This window comes from Erpetoichthys calabaricus, chromosome 13 (assembly GCF_900747795.2).
Source record: "Erpetoichthys calabaricus chromosome 13, fErpCal1.3, whole genome shotgun sequence".
NCBI lineage: Eukaryota > Metazoa > Chordata > Cladistia > Polypteriformes > Polypteridae > Erpetoichthys > Erpetoichthys calabaricus.
The window spans coordinates 21080567-21101765 of NC_041406.2; the positions used below are offsets into that span (position 1 = coordinate 21080567).

General features: G+C 38.1%; 1 protein-coding gene across 2 annotated transcripts in view; it reads left to right on the top strand.

Annotated features, from left to right (window-relative positions):
- LOC114664026 (regulation of nuclear pre-mRNA domain-containing protein 1A-like) overlaps positions 1–19712 on the top strand; it is a 75333-nt gene extending 55621 nt beyond the window's left edge. For both annotated transcript variants that reach the window (XM_028817995.2, XM_028817996.2), the window contains exon 7: positions 18072–19712. In XM_028817995.2, coding sequence (XP_028673828.1) covers positions 18072–18221 — 150 coding nt within the window. In that variant the 3' untranslated portion in view covers positions 18222–19712. The remainder of the gene's footprint in view (positions 1–18071) is intronic.
- Positions 19713–21199: the final 1487 nt, after the last annotated feature.

Consider the following 21199-nt stretch of genomic DNA (forward strand, 5'->3'; position numbering starts at 1 on the left):
ATATCTGCTTTGTACTTAGGGTCATTGACATGTTGGAAATTGAATCTTCAACCCAGTCTGAGGTCCAGAGTGCCCTGGATTAAGTTTTCATTAAGCATATCTGTGTGTTTTGCCCAGTTTAGCTTTCCTCGACCATGACTAGTCATCCAGTCCCCAACCCCACAGCATGATACTGCCACCACCATGCCTTACCATTAGAATGAGATTGCTCAAATTATGAAAATTGCCTGGTTTCTTCTGGATAAGTGATGCTTGATGTTGAGACCAGATAGTTCCATTGTGCTTTCAGCAGACCAGGCAATCTTGTTTCTCAAAGTCTGAGAGGCATTTAGATGCCTTTTAACAAACTCCCAAGTGGGCTTTTCATGTGTCTTTTACTGAGGAGAAGCTTCTGTCTGCCATAACGCCCTGATCAGTGGAGTGTTCCGGTGATGGTTGTCTTCAGTAGTTTCCCCCTTCTCCACACAAGTTCTCTGGAGAACCATCGTGTTCTTGATCACCACCCATATTAAAGTCGTTTGCTCAGTTTGGCTGGAGAACAGCTCTAGGAAGAGTTGTGGTTTCAGAATTTTTCCAATTGTGAATATTGGATGCCACTGCACTCTTTGGAACCTTGAAAGCAAACTTTTTTGTAGCCTCTCCCAGATCTGTGTCTCAACACAATCATGACTCTAAGCTGTACAGGCTACTCCTTCATCTTCATGGTGTGGTTTTTACTCAACTGTGGGACTTTAGTTAAGGCATGCACCTATCTTAAATAATCTTATACAATCAATTGAACTAACCCCAGGAGGGAAACATTCAATAGAATGCAATGCACTTGAGCCATTTTTCAAGTGTTAAAGCAAATGGTCTAACTACTTGTGTCACTGTGGGATTTCACTTTGGTATTTGTAATAAATTTGTAAAAAATTCTAAAATCCTGTTTTCACTTTGTCATTCTTGGGTATTTAGTGTTGCTTGATGAGGAAAGAAAATGAATGCAGGTGATGTTAAGATAAGGCTGTAACATAATCAAGTATGAAGAAAGTGAAGAAATATAAATATTTCTGAAGGCGCCTTATGCAAATCATGATGGAACCACCAGAACCTTTTCATGTTTTAAACTAAAACCTAAGAAACCTAACATTTGTGGATCATATATTGAAGAATGATTCATCTAACCTTACCACATTTCTCCAGTGCTTGCCAAACCCGTGACTTTGAGCTTAATTAACACTACTGTATTTACAGCAAATGAGAAACGCCAGTATTAGAAGTTATTTTTCGGAGTGCAATGTGATAAATTGGAGACAGCAGTGTGGATGTTTTAACGTACCTTTTTGTAACCACAGTGCACCACATCATGATTAAAAATAGCACTAAAGCAATTTGTAGCAGCACAGTAGTTCTGTGGTTAAAGTTGTTCCTTCTTAGTCCGGTCAGCAGCCATGTGGACTTTACATGTATTTGCCATGTCGTTATTGGTCTTCTCTAGGTGTTTAGAGAAGCCATTCTAATGAAATGTTAAAATAATTGGTTATTACTGATTGAATTGTTTTGAGTGAGTGTTGGTGTGTGTATGCATGAGGACAGTGGTAGCTTGGCACTTTATTACACTGGTAACACTTTAGTTTAGGTACTGCAAAAATGTGTTGAATGTGCATTTACTTTTATGTAACAAGACCTTAACAAAGGGTTCTTTTGGTGTTCACTTACAAAGCATCAGTAAAGTGGTTACTCATCTGTGCCGTGTGGCCTACTAAAATAACTTCACTTTGGAATGGTCAGAGGTGGCTTGAGCTTGATATTACATTCAATTTAAGACTTGTGAATACTTCATATTTATGACTAATGTTATCAGCATATCAAATGCCACACTGTACAGAGATAAATATCGACTTTACTGAGGCTTTGTGTTAATGAACACCGAAAGAAGCCTTTGTTAAGGTCTTGTTACCTAACAGTAAATAAGTAATAGATGCATTTTTGCAGTGCCTAAAGTGTTATTTCATTACACTATGGTGTAAAAAGTAATTGGGGGCGGGAGAACATGCATGATAGATAGTTGCATATGTGTATAGTCATGTATCTCACTTTGGCGCATGATCTTCACAATTCAGGACTCTGAGCTGCACGCCTGTATTGATTCTGTTCCAAGTTTAACACCGGCATGTTAGGCTGTTATCACTGAAGTTCTTGTCAAACTGGCCCAGTTCATCACACACATCAGAATCATGTAGCTCTTATTTTATATCTGTGCTAGCCATAGTTAATGGAAAAGGGGAAAAAGAAGGTTAATTCCATAAAGAAAAGGAAAGACGGTATTGTTTTGGCTTCATAAATTCTTCAAAAAGTCTGAAAAGGAAAGAGCAGGTAACATATAATGAAGGGGAAGCAAGGAAGGAACAAAGCCATGGTAGATGAAAGGAGAATAGGTGGGCGTAGATGAGAAAAAGGTGTCATTACAAAAGATGAAGGGAGAGATTAAAAAGTTAGACCATTAAGACCTGGAGGAATATATGATCTCAAGCTGAGAATGAGCATATCTTCTTCCGTTCTCCTTTGAAAAGTGGCTTTAAAACCCTGTGAGAGAACACAATCAGAAATGTAAGCGTGGCTAAGATCAAGGATGTGAAGTGATTTACAATATAGTCTTTAATTTCAAAGGATCAAGTATGCTTCCTGAAATAGTTTGCAAGCTGTCTCCCTGTTTCACTAATGTAGATGGCTGGACACTGGCATTTCTGTAGGAAAATTAGATTGACTGGCAAGAGGCCCGTTGTTGAATGTACCAGAAGAACCAGACATAAGGGAATTGTTGGTGATATTTAGTGTAAGCAAGACAGTGGCTTCTGTTACAGTTCATATTGCCTGTTGAGGACTGCTGCCCTTCTCTGTGAAGTGAGCTGTGGACGAGACGGTTTAGGTCATCAATGGAAGGAGATCAAGTGAGAGATGGGAAAAAATGGCTGCTGTGGAAGGATCAGTCTGTAAAATGGGGACATTTTGTTTAATGACCTGTGGTAGAGAAAGATTATGTTCAAATGGGAGGAAATGCAGGTTTCATTATTAGAGTGAATGTTACGAGGTCTACTCATGACTTAAAGACCCAATCCACACTATGAGAAGGGTATCCTTTATCAATATAGAAACTGCTCATACTAAGATTTATTACTGTATTCACCCATTCTCTCTGAAGAGGCGGTAGAGTCGAGAATTTTTAGTATCGAAGAAGCTGTAGAGAAGGTAGTGGTGTGAGTCATAATTATTGGCAGCAAGGCCTAGCTGAAATTCTTATATCAGTTAAGCATTCAGGCTCATATATACTCCTACATTGTGTTTCAAGTTTATCAATTCTTGCTTGTCACCTATTTCTATACCTTGTGTTACATCTAAGGTTTTCTCCCTTTTGCAGTCTAAATATGTGTGTGTGTGTGTGTGTGTGTGTGTCAGGTTACTTGCCAATTCTAATGCTGTGGTGTAGTTGATTCTTGTCTTGTGTTTAAAGCTGCCAGGATACCAAGATTTTGAATAGGATTATACTGGTTGGTTGATTGATAGATGGATTTTAATTCTTTGCAGTTTCAGCAAACTGTCTACATTGAGTTGAAAATTAACATTACTGATGCTAGATTAAGAACTTTTTCTATATTTTGTCGAGCTGCACAAGCAGTAGGTCATATATCCAGGTCCTCAGCTCAAGTCCTGCTCCCAGTCATTCACATTTACTTATGTCCAAGGTGACTTACAACACTTATGAAACAATTGGTTCTGTTTCTTTTGGTTTTTCCAATTGGTGCACAGGCAGGTCACACAGTGTCAGTAGTGGGATTTGAACCCACACCCTCAGTGTTTGAAGTTCAAAGTCTTAACCAATACACCTCACTGCCTCCCAGATGGGGATTCTCTGTGTTGTTTATTCTCCCAGAACACAAAGATGTCAAGGTTAATTAGTAATTCTAAATTAACCCTGTGTGAAAGCCTAATTCCTATTCTAGAAATCCTGATTTCACCTCAGTTAAAGTTTGATAAAAGTTACATTTTGTTGTGAAATATTATCAGTTACTGACCCGCTAAGGCCCATGCACTTTGAATGTGTTTAAGATCACAATGGAATAATTAATACCTGGAACCAAAGAAGAAATAACATCTCTTGCACATCTGTTTACATTTATGAATGATGTTTTTATGTATGAGTTCACATCCCAAAGATGAAAGGACTGCTGAAACTCAGGACTGAAATTGCACATTATTACTGTAGTCATCATTTGACATATACCTAGTTGTCGGTTTATTATGTACATTTAGTCAGTCGCTTGTTGCATCTCCATTAGCCGTCAGAACAGCAGGAGTTTGTTTGAACATGGATTCTACAAGATGTTGGATACCAACTTGGAAATGAATGTTTTGTGCTGTTGCTACAAATTAAACAATCTACAGCCAGCCGTTTCTACCTCATCTTAATGTTGATCGATGTGATTAAAGATCTGGGGACTGTGAAAGCACTGAAAACTTATGTTAAAAAAAATCTATGAGTGAGGACACATTCTTTGAGTGAGGACACATTCTTTGTAACATGTTGCATTAACATTCTGGAAGTGCCCATCCAATAAACTGCAGTCAGGAAGGGATAAACCTGGTCAGCAGTGAAGTTCTAATACACCTTGAGGTTTAGATGTACATCAGTGACTATCCGAGTCCTAATTTGTGCCAGGAAAATATTCAACACACCATCACACTACAACCACCAAACAAGATGCCTCCATGGATTCACATTTGGTTGCTCCAAATTCTGATCTTTCCATTAGCATGATACACAAGGAACCCGGATTTGCCTGACTGAGCAACTTTCTTCTACTCGGGTTTTGACATTTCTGTGCCCACTGAAGAGACACTTTCTTGTTTTTCACTGAGAACAATGACACACAAAATGGTGCAGTGAGTTGACACTTGCCACTTGCTGGCATTTGCCTTGCTGCGGCTCATCCAATGTATGATTCTCATCAATTTAACTGGACCCCTCTCTTCTACCAGCTGTCCCCCCCCAATAACACCTCTCACTGGAAGTTTTTTGGTTTTGTCGTCATTCTTAGTAAACCCTTCAAATGGTTGTGTGTGAAAAACCCACGATGACAGCCATTTGTGAAATGCTAAAACTGACATGCCTAACAGGAACTACCTTCTCAAGTTGAAAGTCACTAAGGTCACTTGATTTTCACATTTCAATGTTCAACTGAACAGTAACTTGATGCTAGAAACTGTGATCTGCCTGATTTGTACCACACATGCATATTAATCACGATTTGTGCCTAGTAAGAGCTCATTTATAGTGGACACGGTGCTTGACATGATATCAACATTGCACAGCGTGATCTAAGAGAGTTATATAATTACTGTGTAAAAGTTGAAGAAAAATAAGAGAAAACATTAGTAGGTGGAGAGTATGCGCATTACTACACACCTAAGAAGATTGAAAATCCTGGAAGTATTGTTTTTGTGGTTTAATGACCAACAAATGAGGGGAGAGGCAGCTTTTCAATTAAAAAGCTCGATTCTGTTTGAACATGTTTCTGTCCCGTGCACAAGACCATTTTCTGGAAGTAGTTTAACCATATTTTAGCCAAAATACTTGTGTTTGGGATGTTGTGAGCATTCGACTGGATACCTAAAAGTTGACTGTTGCGGCCCAAGTAATCTGACATTTTACTTATGAACATTTTGATATGGTTTGCTTTTGTTCAAGCAGATCTCCACTGAAGCCCAATGCATCAGGAATATTGTAATCACTGGTCTCCATGAAAATATACGTTTTTTTGGCCAGTACTATAAATAATAGGAGTTAAGTTAAACATACAAAAAGTATTAAGCACACGTATTTTTTCCATAAGTACTTATTTTCCCCCCTCTCTTTTTGACTATAGTAACAAATATATCATTAGCATCATGCTAGACCTGAAGCCATTGTAATCTCTGATCTTCTTATCATAAAATTAGCACGTGAAACATAATCGTTTCATAAAACTTTAATATTTTGTCGAAATTATTTAATATTTGTACTTATGTAATTCATATGCAGTATTTCATGTGCTTGTCTCTGTTGGAATCTACAAAGTAACATCTGAGAGACCAAATTATATCTTCCTACACATGCAGGTGGAAACAAAACACAAGAAGAACGTTACAATTCACTGGCCTTATTTTGAGGTTTGATGAAATACCAATACCACTAATCTTAATTTGAAATGGTTAACAGTGCAGAGGGTGGCTTTTAATAGAACAATTGTGATTTAAACCTCTTCATTTTTACTATGTATATGACGATAGTTATTTCATTACCAAAATTATCATAGATGGATCAAAAAGTGTTAAACAAAAAAAACTAACATTGCGTTTAGATAGATAGATAGATAGATAGATAGATAGATACTTTATTAATCCATGTATTATTTTGCAACTATTATTTCAAGATCACATCACTGGTGCAATAAAATCTGCGCAGAGTGAAAAATCTCCAGACCCAGATGGATAACCAGCCTAATCATGTACATAAAAACCGTGACCACTTCTGCTATTGTTTTTTTTAAGAACTTCAGAGGACTGAGACACTACCAAAAACATTGTTTTGTTAAAAAAAAAAAAAAATCTTAAACTGTCAATCTTGTAGACTCCCATCTCTTCTCTAAACACTGATGACAACGCCCTAGCAACAGTACTTAATAAACCCTGCATTGTTTTACATGAACACAAGGGATAATATAATATTAAACTCATTATGCTCCACTCCAAGGATTTTGTTGTAACCTAATGGGACTACTTGCTACAAGCCTCTCTTTCTATACAATATAAACTTCTTTTTTTTTTTGCTTCAGCTGTGGTATACAGCAAGAATGCCCTTTCTCTCCTTTACTGATTACCATTACTAATGAACCACTCGCTGTTTGCCTTTATAATACAAAAGACATTAAGAGGATTCAAAAGGAAAAATCAGAACAAATGGTTTCTGTGTATGAAGATGACATATCACACTACATATCTATCTCTGACTCTTCAAAATGTATTACAGATAATGGAGAAATGCAGGAAGATTGGTTAGTTAAAAGTATATTATTTCTTGCGAAAACCCTTGCTCCCTTTTTTAAATTTGCACGTACTAGTTTTGCTTTCTGATTTCTTTAACTGGATACCTAAAATTTTACAATGGAATTCCTCTGTAAACTACATGCTTGTCAGCCAGCACCTGCATGGTTTTCTCCCTCTGCATTTTCTTGTGTGTGTACCATTACCCACAAGCTGATTTCAAGGCCAAAAATTAGCAGTTTGAAACTTCGGAAGTGTCTGGTAACCAGGACAAACAAATGTCTGATTTTGCGTAACACTGTTTATTGATTCCTTGAGAAATCTTATTACTCCTTTGCACATCATTGAGAAAAATATCTTTTATTTACAAAATAAGGCAAAAAGTTAAAAGGTACACTACAAGAATGCACTTTTACTCATTCTGTGCAAGAAGTAGATTAATAAAGTTTAAAAATTTTACAGTGCATAATAGCCCCCTCTCTGTAAACTTAGATTGGACTGTAACCAGGTTTGCTAGAAGTTAAACTGGCCTTTGTCATCTTTGTTCTGGCTTCAGCCCCAGCTCTACCTATTTTGGATATGTACTTCTAGTTTTCTTTAGCGTGATTGATAACAATTTCATCTCAAAGGGAAACTGAAACATTACAGACTCAATTCAAGAGGAAAGGGAAGGGTATAATGCATGGAATCACAAAATAATACCACGTCTCCAGTCCTTGTAGGTTTCTTGGTATAAAGCTTCGCATCACAGAGTTCTGTTCTCATAAGTGAGCGTAATCCAAAAGGGCAGTATGGCTGTTTAACTTGTCCCAGGACTGAATTGATGTTATGGTCCTTCCTAGGATTTGTCCTTTGTTCTGCATTGAAGAGAAAAGTGCTGGCTAGCGATTGACTTCACCCCTGCACTGTGATCAGCGTTCTTAACTCAGTGGGACCATTTAGACATTCTTCATGCTCTCACGTGCAACATCATTTAGAATATTAATAAATAGTAATGTGCAGAATATACTAAATATACTATACTATAAAATGGTTAAAAAAATTGCAATACACACACATATATATACATATATATTATAATTAAAATATACCAAAAGTATTGTGTATCCAGTAAAATAAAATGAGTGCAGTTTATTAATTAATACCTGTATTATTCAAGTTGAAGTTATTTTTTCACAAACGTGGTATATATGCATCTACCTCATGAAAGTGTTCTAATGTTAAGTGTTTTCTATAATTTTTTAAAAATATCTTGCCCTCACTGTAGCTTTGCTGTGGAGGTAATGGGGCATGGGGCACCACTGGAAAACAAAAGCTTAAAAACTTGGGTGAAATGACAAAAGTTTAGATGTTAGAAAACATGCTTTCTGTGTTTCTGATGCATGTTTGTGACAATGTAAGGGATCTGGAAATAATTGTTTTATCTCATGTGATTGGTAGTATTTTTCTTGTGTCTGAGTTCTCACATAAATAGGGAAGTAAATCAAAACAAAAACAACCACATGGCACGAAAAGTTTACTGTGATTTGGTCTTTTAAAAAGAAACCAGGGGTGTGAAAGGTTATTGTGAAAGAAAACAAACACAGCACAGCTGGTCTACTTTTAAATGGCTAAACCTCATAATATTGGTGTTGTTAGTTATTTATTTATTGTTCAGAAATTTAATTTATAAGCACAAGACAACTGTCTTGGATGTATGTTTTTAGGCTTTTATTTTCCGGTCATGCCCAAACCCCTATAGCTGCCAGTGTGGGCAAGATATTTTTTTGAAATTTATAGAAAATGCTTAACTTTAGAACACAATTGCCTATATGACATTTTTTATGAAGAAATAATTTCAACTTATCCTTTAATCACAATGCATGTCAGAGCTTCTTAAGAGAGCTCAAGGAAAGCTAGACAGGCAGGGCAATAATTAAGATTTATAGAAGCTGCATAATTCTGACAGATAAGAAATAATCAATAGAATATGCAATACAATTATAAGAGTAATAACATAATGGACAAAAACATATTTATTTAACAAATCAAATTATACAAGTCTTATATTAAAACTGTCAAGATTTAGTTTAATATATGTAAAAAAAATAGAAAAATAATCCAAAGATAAATTATATTTCAAACACTGTGAAAAAACAATTACAAATACAAAATAAATAGGTAAATAAAAAACTTATTCAAAATAGTGAAAAGTAAAGAAAAATAGAAAAAAAAATGATACAGTCAAATATACAATGTGTCACAAAATAAAAGAATGGAAAGTGAATGGGTATTGGGGTGCCAAGGCGAAATCCCTGTTTAACTGAACAAAAGCTCTTGAAGAAATAAAAGGCCAGTGACTGTAGTCCTCAAACAACTGGCTTCTTACTCTAAATTAGCATGTGAACACAATGAAAGGCAACATCCAGTTGGATGCTGGTTTATATAGGAACTGTATAAATAGGAATCACATATGAAAAATAAGAAAACATTTAAGAAGATAATTGACTTACGGGGGGTCCATAATTGTTGCTATGGGTAAGTCCCACCATACCGGGATGAGAGGTGAACAACATGCAGCAAATGGTATATTTAGGCAATGGTCAACTAGAGACAGTAGTATGTGTTTTCTTTTTGGTTAAGCTATTGTAAAATCTGAAATGTTGCATGCATATAATCTCTTTTTCAGGACTTAATAAATCATTCTATAAGGAAAATCGGTTACTTTTTAATTTTTAATTTGGAGGACAAAAAAAATACATGAAATAATACATGAGAACAACAGAAACAAAAACTGTAATTACATATTTACATTGAGTTAATTACTTAAGAACTAACATGGCTGAAAAAATGAGTATCCTTTCATTTCACGTTATGAGAAGTGACATAGAGACATAGTAGACTCATCATTATCTACATTCAGTCAGTGTACAGAAGCGATCAAGAAAGCTAAATGAATGTTTGTTATATAGCACACTATGTGGAGTACAAGTCGTGACTGAGATGTTGTGTAAAGTTATATAACACACGTTGAATCCCAGTTGTTGCTTTAAAATAAATTCTGCAACAAGAACATCAGGACACGTTTGGAAACTTGTTAAGGGCAGATTTTGTACAATTGTTAGAAAGTTTTTCTTCAACCAAAGAACTATAGACATGGAATGAATTAACAAGTTGTGTGTTAGAGAGTAGGGCTTTCAGGTCCTTGACTTGATGTTATTTTTGGATAATCTCGATTAACAGGATGGACAAGCTTGTTGGGCTGGCTACCTTGTTCCCATCACAACTTTTCTAATGTTCAAAACTCTTCACTGGACTAAACTGAAACTGTCAAAAGTATTTGGTATCCACAATTTTAATTTCACATTTCATAGAACAGAAACTTTGCTTTTGACCTATGACTGAACCTATAGTTTGACATAATTAAACAAATGAAAATGGCATGGACAAAAATGATCCCTGGCATCCAGCACCTGATCATCAGGAGCCTAGCTTGCCTTTCCTCTTGTTCTGCATTCTGACATGTATGGACAACTCGTTCGAAAAGTCCATGGTGGACCAAAGGTCTTCAACTGTGTGACAACTCCACTGGGGAACCACCATGAGCACCATCTCCCTGAATATGCGATAACTCCACAGGGGACCACCATTGCCACCAGCCCTTCAACTGCACAAAAATTCTATGAAAGACCCCTCCCACCAGCTTTTCCATGTAGTATACGTGTAGGAATAGCAGCCACTAATAAGTGCTAAAGCTAGTGGTGCTCCAGCCCTTAACTTGTACCAGAGGCTTTGGAGATAATAACTGCCATCAAGCACTTTCTGTAGCTCTGCATGAGATTTTTACATTTCCCAAGTAGTCTTTTGGCCTACTCTTCTTCAGTTTTTTCAGGTCTGATGGGTGCCCAAGTTCTGTGACATTCAGCTTTTTCCACAGTTCAGTTGGATTCAGATAGGGACTTTGGTCCAGTGTTTTCTTCTCCTCCATTTTTGGATGCTTTTTTAGGACTTTCATGTCATTATTCAGCTGTACAACCCTTGACCTGTGACTGACACACACAGCTTTCTAACAGTGGGCTGTATGTTTCACTCCATAATGCCCTTCTACTCTTCTGATTTTGTTGTGTTTCTCACAGATTCAAAAAAGCAGCAGCAAAGCAACCTCAAGACATCTCCTCTATGTTTCATCGTAGGGATGTTGCTCATTTCTTATGAACACATACTTGGTGTGATTTACCAAAAAGTTTATCGTTTGTTTCATCTCTGCAAAGGACCTTCTCCCAGAAATCCGTAGTTTGCCGGTGTTGATTGTACAATAGCAAACTCCATAGCTTATTTGTGTTTCTGTCTTAGAACTGGGGTCTTTGGTGGTCTTCTACCACAGAGCCTGTGTTCATCCGGACAGTGACAGATGGTGTGACTTGAAATTTGTGCACCTTGAGGCTTGAAGGGCGGCTTGGACCTGTTTTGAAATTTTCCTTGGTTCTTTCTCCACCATTCTATTCAGTCTTTGTTCAAACTTCCTCACACAGCCACATCCAGGGACGGCGTCAAAAGTAATATGAGCCTTAAATTTCTCGATAATTTTAGCAACAGTGGTCTTTGTGGGTGGTCTTGTTGCCTTTTTCTTGACTATGCTTGGCTGTTACTGTGTTTCTTGCCTCCTCAGACAGCGCTTCTTTTCCTTCTGTTTCCCATGTTCAATGTGTCACAAAGCACTCAAGTGAGATCTTTCCTCTGTTTAATGTGACTGAATGAATGATTATAAGATTGAAGACACGGAGTCTGCTTGAAGCCTCACTACAAGATGATTATTTCTTAGCCTCTTATAAAGGGTTCCAATAATTTTGTCCCATCCATTTAGGAATGTCCTGTAGTAGAAGAAGAAGATTGTTGAACAAATCATAATATAATTCTAAGGTATTGGCCACTTAGTTCAAAAACTAACTTACCTCGGCCTTTTAAGGAAATATCCTACCAAGCCAAATGGATGAAATTGCTGCAAACTTAAAACTTATATGACTATTTATAAGATGGTGAATCCTCCATATGGAGTGTCGATCAGAACCCATTTGGAGCCGTAGCCAGGTTAAATGGAGGTTGTCCATAGCAGATAGTCAGTATTATTAGACTTCAGTGCCTGGGGGGTGTCCCCCTCAGTACCCCGAGCGTACGACCCTTAACTTTCAAAAATGGCACCTCTGAGATGATGTTGCTCATGTTGGCTGCCTATGTCACTTAGTGGATTGACTGTCTCTGGCCATATGATGACAGTTTGCTTGTGGTGTAGCAAATGCTGTTTTGCCTGATTAGCATTAACTAAGAGATGCACAGCAAATAAATCATAGATCTAAAAAAAAAATGTGAATTTCCCCTTGGGATTATCTATCTATCTATCTATCTATCTATCTATCTATCTATCTATCTATCTATCTATCTATCTATCTATCTATCTATCTATCTATCTATCTATCTATCTATCTAAATGTGTGATGCTTCACAGTGTGATAAGCCAGTGTGTTTTTTTAGACTATGTCCACACTATTGGAGTTTTCACAGTTGTTTGCGCTAAAATGATCAAAAATGATGTTGCACCACCCTAGACATTCATTTGCAGCTTGCATTTACACAAGGAGAACAGCAAGAGCGGATATGAAAAGCAAATTAATAAAATATTTTGTAGGGATAAATGATGAGGTTGAATTGTTATGGAGAGTAATGCATGAGTGTAAGGTGAGAAAAGTAGCTGAGAAAACCTAATGAGCAAGATCCAATGAGGGAAGGGCCAGGGAATAAGCACGGACCAATCATAATGCAATTTAGTGGCTGTGTTTTCAAAACTCTCTGTTTTTACCCATCCGCTCTTCAATGCTGAAACGACGTTTTCAGAAATATATGGCTCTGAAGAAAATTTTCAAAAGTCTCCACTTTTGGGGGTTAAATATGCCAGGTTAGTGTGGACGAAAGGCAAAAATGAAGGCTAATGTCTTTATTTTTAAATGAAAACGTAGTAGTGTAGATATAGTCTTAGTCTTCAGTTTCTGTAGAATTCATAGAAACTGAAGAAATTGTTTACAATAAATGTATTGAAGCACAAAAGTAGATGTCTGTGTGTGTGTGTGTGTGTGTGTGTGTTTTATTCTTATATCCCAAGGATGTACAATGTGGCAGCCTTCAGCTGGCCCAGTGTAATGTGTTTGGGTGTGTGCCCAGAGTTTGCAGGATAGGCTCCACCCCTTAGAACATAACCCTGGATTGGTTGTAAAATGGTGGGGAGGTCTGAATTTTGAAACTGTACCTTAAGAATGCAGAAATCATTGTATGTATTCAAACCATCTATACAAATGTCAGTTTGGCTTTATAATGGAAAAATAGGTTGAAGGGGTGGCGAGCAAATATGCATTGTGAGTCCCAAAATAGTTGGGAGTGCCTCCTGTGCAAATCCCATTTAATATCAAACAAAAACTAACTTAACAGGCACACGATGGTGTTAACAAACAAAAGCAGGCAATAGCCCCTTATCACCCTCTACTGGTGGTTCTGTGTAGGACACTGCTGGTGTCATTCCTGGCAGTCAGACTCTCAGCACTTTCCGGGGATGTCTTCCTTTTATATCGGCTGGACCGAAAAAGGCGATTTCACAGCACTGTGAGAGAAAAAGGAGACGACTTAGCAACAGCGCCCCCTCTCATCCCGGGGTGGTACCACATACCTTGTGTGAGCCTGGAAGGCGAGCATATCGTGCACATACATGACAACATGGTTCACAATAGTGCACATGCACTGCCAAAATAGCAAACCTCATTGTTTAAATCCATCGATTCATTCTGCCATTTTCTGAACCCATTCAGTCCCAATTTTGCGAGTGGAAGGAGCTGGTGCTTTTTGCGACAGATCTTTGCAGAGAACGTTCACTTATACCGAGCCCAACTAGAGTCTCCAGTACATTTTGAGATGTGGGAGATAAATGAACACCCAGCAAGCCCCGAGCAAAAATTTGAACCCAATCTTCTGCAACACATTGGCACCAAGTCATTATTTCATATCATGTACACCTAACAAATTTCCAGAAATTGCAAATGCAATGTCATTTTGTAATAGGGTTAAACAAAAGTCAGCTGTTTTAATGTTCCTGGGCAGTTTTGAAGTAGACCGAGCCATGCATTTTTGAAACCCATCCATGGCAGGAATGAGGGCACCAGAAGCCTTTATGGAGTAGCAGCTCCAAATCAGGAGGTGACAGTAGATGATCCATCAAGGCTTAGAGAATTTACTATTTATGCATCCATCCATTTTCTCAACCTGTTTATCCTGAGCAGGGGTCGCAGATATACTGGAGTCTACCCAGCAAGGGTCAGCACAAGGCAGGAACAATTGAACCATTATAAAAAAGCAAATACTCATTACTACTGAAATTAGGGAGTGAATTAGCTAGTAATATCAATAAATAACTGGGTTCCTGTGCAGAGTTGGTGTCCCTGGTCTCCTCAGAGCCAGAATTAGCTCCAATTATTATTTTTTTCCTCAATTCAGTCATTTTTGACTGTGCTCTCTCTATTTAGAGTCACGGGACATAGGGGTCTGTCCTGGCAGTCCTGGGCACAAGGCATGAATATACTCTGGCCAGATCAAGGCCAATCACTTACATACCTTCAGTCACCCAAACTAAACCAGCTGAGAGTCCACAGTCAGTTTAAATTGCGTGTCTTTAGGATGCTGGAGGAAAACTGGAGAAAACCATTGGAAAGACTGGGAGAATATGCAGAGTACACACCACTGGCAAAGATAGGATTTGAAAACCAGTCTCTAACTACAGCCTTAAACAGGAAAAAAATATAGACAAAAATAAACAGTTGGACAGATGGATGGATGGTTGGAACAAGCCAGTGTTACTCTATGAACACGATTAAAGGACAAGTTTGGTATTTTTCAAGTCAAAGCTATTTGCACATGAAATTGTGCTCTAATGAAAAGCATTTTCTATAATTTTAAAAAATATATCACAATCTCAGTGGCGCTTTACAATAGAGGCATAAGGGGCAGGGAGAAACACTGAAAAAATAAAAAAGCATAAAAACTTACCGAAGAAGCTTCAACAGTTGTGATATAAGAAAACATGCCTTCCTTGTTTCTGACGCGTGTGTATGACAACAGAAGGAATCTGAAAATCAATCATTTTATTGCATACTAGTTGTGCTACCTGTCTAAGAGAGGTTAAAATCTAAGTAATCAATGTAGACCTCAGCCTACAGCCTACGTCTCTGTTAAATGTCATTTAGTATGGGATTTGTAAAAGCGGTGCTAACGTGTGATGCGCCATCTGTTAGAGTAAGAAATGCAATGCATTTTATTACTGAAAATGTTTTTGAGGCGCCATCTTTTGGAATGAGAGAGACATGTTAATCAGATAGACACACAGACTCTTATCCTTTTATTAAGGTGTACTAGCTGTGCTACCCATCTTAAAACAGGTTGAAATCTAATTAATCACCCATGCAATGCATATATCTGTGTTATGTGCCACTTGGTATGGTATTCGTAAAAGCAGTGGTAATGATTGTGATGCGCCACCAGTTGGAATGACAAATGCAATGGATTTTATTACAGAAAATGTTTTGTTATGCACCATCTGGAGTGACAAAGGCATAGTAACTGAATGGACACACAGACTCTTACCCTTTTATTAAGGCTTACTTGCTGTGCTTTCCATCTTAAGACAGGTTAAAATCTAATTAATCAATGTAGACCACAGCGTTCTTGTTTGTAGTGCACCATGCAGAACATGTGCCATTTGGTTTGGGATTCAAAAAAGCAGTGTTACCATTTGTGATGCACCATCTGTTGGAGTGAAAAATGTTATGCATTTTATTATTGAAAATATTTGTGATGCGCCATCTTGTGGAATGACAGAGGCACAGAAACCAAATGGACACACAGATGCTTATCCTTTTATTAAGGTGGTTTCCTGGTACTGTTGTTCTTGAGGTAGGGATGTGTTTTTTTGTTCACTTGTGTGATAAGAGTGATTTCATGGGAGGAGTTCTTGCATAAACACAGAAGTAAATCTACACAATACCAACAACGTGGCAGGAAAAGTTTACTGTGATTTGGACTTCCAAAAGGAAACCACGTCACCTTGGGGGGTGAAAGGTTGTTGCGAAGGAAGACAAGCACTGTGGGAAGCAGGCACAGCTAGTCTTATTTTAAATTATAGAAAATGCTTAATTTTAGAATACAGTTTTGCTTGGCAATCCATACTTGTGAAGAAGTAACTTTGCCTTGAGAAATATCGAACTTATCCTTTACCTGCAGCCATAGAAATACTCTGTTAAGCCAGGATGCTATCTGTGCGTTTGACCTTGAACTGTCTGTTAATTTGTGGATTCACTATGTTATCATTTTTCTTATAGAATAGTTGCAGGGATCACATTGAAGTGGAGCTGCTTCACAGCTCCAAGAGATTGGAATCAAATCAGAAAGCATTTGATGAAGTCCTACATGGGAGGCTGAACATCAAACTAAAAGAGGAGGGAGTTCATGGTGTGGAGTGTAGATGGGTGAAAAAATACAGGAAACAGTGGGTGATGATGTGAGGAACTCTGTCAGAACTGGCTGATGTTACGACTGCTGTCCAGCACGGGTCAGTGCTAGGCTGTTCGTAATATATATATACAGTATATATATAAATTATCTGGATAAGATTTTTTTTTTTTGTGATAAAATTTTTATTAATGAATAAATCATAAACAATTGCAACAGCTCACAGAAGGTACATTATAATACGCCAATAAAACACCCGCCCCACTGCACCCACCCTGGATAAGATTATAAACAACAAGCTGATTACATTTGCAGATGATACCAAAATAAGTGGATTGGCAGATAATTTGGAATCCGTTATATCATCACAGAAGGATTTGGATAGCATACAGACTTGGGCAGATTTGTGGCAAATGAAATTTTATGTCAATAAATGTAAAGTATTAAACATAGGAAGTGAAAATGTTAGGTCTGAATACACAATGGGAGGTCGGAAAATCGAGAGCACACCTTATGAGAAGGATTTAGGAGTCACAGTGGACTCAACTGCCTGACAGTGTTCAGAAGCCATTAAGAAGGCTAACAGAATGTCAGGTTATATAGCGCCTTGATGTGTGGAGTACAAGTCACAGGAGGTTCTGCACAAGCTTTATAACGCACTGGTGAAGCCTCATCTGGAATACTGTGAGCAGTTTGGGCTACAAAAAGGACATAGCAGCACTAGAAAAAGGTCCAGAGGAGAGCGACTAGGCTGATTCGGGGCTACAGGTGTTGAGTTATGAGGAAAGATTAAAAGAGCTGATTAAGAGGTGACATGATTGAAGTGTTTAAAATTTGTAAAGGAATTAGCCCAGTGCACACCATTTCTATGTGCTGAGGTTCAAAGGTTAATCGTGAAGTATATTTGTGCTCCCTGGTTTGTTCTGTTTGGTTAGACACCAGCTATCTGTGACCCAAAAACTTGATTTTGTGATTTCAATAAATAGATCGATTGAAGGCTGACATAATGTTTTTTTTTTAAATTATTACCCTTGTTGCTACTAAGACTTATATAAAGACCACTTCAAGTCAAAAATAACTCTGCAATAATGAAGGCCATAAAGACAAAAATTCAACAAGTGAAGCTCACCGTCTCGGCGGAGTTTCCACGCCCGTCCTGTATCTGTGTGGGTTTTTCTTTGAGCGTCACTGTTTCTCTCACACATCATGCGTGTTACGTTTGTGTATGTGAGTGAGCCTGGTGGACTGGTGTTCAGTCCAGCCTTGGTTCTTGCCCTGTGCTCCAGTCCAGGCACCTTGAGTATGGGAAAGGCGCTATATAAATAAAATGTATTATTATTATCATCTCCTGTAATCCTAAATTGCATTAAACAGGTTTGCGACTTAAGTGTTTTAAAATAATATGTAAAGTAGGGGAAGCCCATATATGTTTTAATCAGAAATGCTGGTTTTGTTTGACCCTTTCTTTGTTTTTTTTATTTATTTTTTGACAGGATTATAAACAAAAACTGGCCAAAGTCTCCCAAGTCAGAAAAGAGCTCCGATCCCGAATAAGCAGCTTGCCAGACCTCTCCTTACTTCCGAACGTGACCGGTGATCCTCTCCAACTTCCTTCTTCAGGTGACCTGTACAGCGCCGATTAACGGCATCATCACCTGGCAGATAATTGTGGTGTTATTTTTTTATCTTCATAGAGTGAAAAGGATATTTAAAAGAAAACAAAAAATATAGAGCAATTGTATAATGTGTCTTCTGTAAATCTTGACTTCATTTGGTGTACCTACAAGAATTTTTCCTATTTAAACAAAAAAATATAACATTCCTCCCTCGGGATTGTGGTATTATGTTATTTATCTTCTTGTTTAATTTATGATGAGCCAATCAAGTCAGTCAAATGCTATATTTAATATTTTGTGGAACAGCATCCCAAGGATAATTGTGCCATTTCTGTGTTAGGTCTTTCTGAATCCGTTCTGACGTGTCGATTGCTACCGTTAAATTGTGTTTTGTTCCCCCCCCCACCCCACCCCCCGTATTGTTAGTTTTTTGTGTTGTATTCCCAGTGCAAGTTTTATTGTTTAAATGTTTTATTTTCCTTGCTGCTCCATCCATGCTATCCCCCACATATTCCCACTAACAGATTAAATCTGTCGGATATGAAAGTCAACGAAATCAAGAAGCAGGACACCACTAGGTCAGGCCGTTCCAAATTTAAACGGATTCATTTTATCTTTCAGTAAAGTCTCATCCAGAGTCGGGTGCGGTCAAGATGACTTCCTCCAGTTAGCGAGTGTGTGCAGACTGTATTGTTGTGCAGCATAACAGCAAAAGAAATCTCCACAAGGGTATTACTGCAGATGTCACGTCTGCCGCCATCATAATGTCCTGGCCCGGCCTGGCGTGAGACACACGTCTTAGACCATCACAGTAGTGAGCCCAACGCATGCAGTTGGCCCAGAATTCCGAGACAATAGACATTGACCAGCATGAGAAACAGATTGATGGTCAGCTTTACCTCATCGGATGTTTGACGATTGAGTTGTTTCGTTTGCTAGAAGTTCTTTGATCAACACGTCTTTATGAAATGTTCAGCCGTTCTGTTAGCTTTGCGTTCGAGTGAATGTTCTCCATAGTTGTTTTGCCTAAACTGGATCGACGTTGGCACATTAATGGCACATCACACAGTCAAAAGTGAAAGAGTGTCACCCTCGGCGTGCACCTCAAAGTGCCACTCGAAAAGATCTGCAAATCTGTTTGATCTCCAAATGCTTTGGTTAGGAGCAAAGCAAATCCAGCTAGCTGTTTGTGGCACTCATCCAGACAAAGAGGTGAAAATGTGGCTGCTCTCTCGTGAAGCCACTGGTGAAAACAGGTAGTCGTGAATGGGAGTAGTGTTCACGGGCAGTTCAATTTAAAAAAAAAGAAAATAAATCGCTCAGTATTTGAGTTTGCTGCTAATCATACAACTAAACGCTAACATTTTATAAGGCGTTCTGAGCGTAGAGTTTTATAATGTTAACTTTTGTTGATGCTGTACTGTTGTGTTAGCTTGGACCTTATTACTGACTAAAAAAGAAATGTAAATATGGTATGTAATTTCATTTGTAGAAATAAAAAAAGGATAATGTTTGCAACTGAGTACTTGCATTTCTTTATTCCTCGGCCAGGGTTTTAACAAAGAGGAGGTAAGGATTGAGCCAAGCTTCCCTGGGGTCTCACACTTACTGCGTTTATACATTTTACTTTAGCTTCATAAGTAGCACAGCGCCATTAACAAGTATTCAGCCCCTTGAAACGTTTCACATTTTATTGTTCTACAACACTGAATCACAGTAGCCCAGCAATGGACTGCTGCTTGCCCCTTTGCGCTTGCTGGGAATAGGCGTCAGAATCCCTGTGACCCCGCTCAGGATAAAGCAGCTTCACAAAATGGATGAATCACCGTGGAGTTAACTGGGCTTTGTTGACACTGATCACTTAATGTCAAAGTGAAAACGGATCTCTGCAAAGTGCTCTGAATTAGTTTCAAATATACACTCCCGGTCAAAAGTTTTAGAACAGCTCAGTTTTTCCAGTTTGTCTTCAAATTTCATCAGCTGAAATGCAGTTTCATCATCAAGTCCTTCCATGTGAACCCTGAATACAAAGAGGACTGATTGAGGTCATTGATGTTAGGTAGAGGGGGCTGGTTGGTCTCGTGGCCTCGGTACCCCTGCAGATTTTGTTTTTTTTTTCTCCAGCCATCTGGAGTTTTTTTTTGTGTTTTCTGTCCTCCCTGACCATCTGACTTTACTTTTATTCTATGATAATTAGTGTTCCCTAATTTTAATTATTTATTTTGTCTTTTTTCTCTTTCTTCATCATGTAAAGCACTTTGAGCTACATTGTTTGTATGTAAATGTGCTATAGAAATAAATGTTGTTGTTGAATGACCTAAAATGGTGAAAAGGTAAGCAGTAAAATACTAGACGTTTAATTTAAAGTTTAGCTTAGCAAAAACTGTAGAAAAGGAAATACCAGAATATTAGAAACTAGTCATTAAGCCCGTTACAATAACGGGCGCTAGAACAGTAGTGCATAAACATTAGTAGGAACAGTCTATATTAAATGGCAAGGGACTTTGACCTCATTCTTTTTGTTGGTCGTATTTTTCTTTCTTTCAGCCTTTCTTTTGTTGATGTTTACTTGCTGAGCTGACCGTTCTTTGTGGGCTGCTGCCGTGTATTGTGTGTCTTTAATTTTCTGTGACAGTAATACTGTCTTGTACGTCTGCTGGCTTGTACGTCCGTAGTATACCTTTAATTTTCTCTGGCGGTAATACAGGCGTGCGCGTCGGTAATATGCCTTTAATCTCCTCTGACAGTAATACTGGCTTGTATGGTGGCTGTAATATGCATCACTGTATTGTGTACCTTTAATTTTCTCTTGCAGTAATACTGGTTTGTATTTCCATAAAACACCTCTAACTTTCTCTGACAGTAATATCGCGCATCGCACCGTGTCCCGCGCATGCGCACTTCACCAGAAGCCCCGTGCATGCGCACTTCACCAGAAGACACACACACACACGGACATCTGGACGCACAAAGGGACTTTATTAAAGAGGATGGGCCTTCTTCAG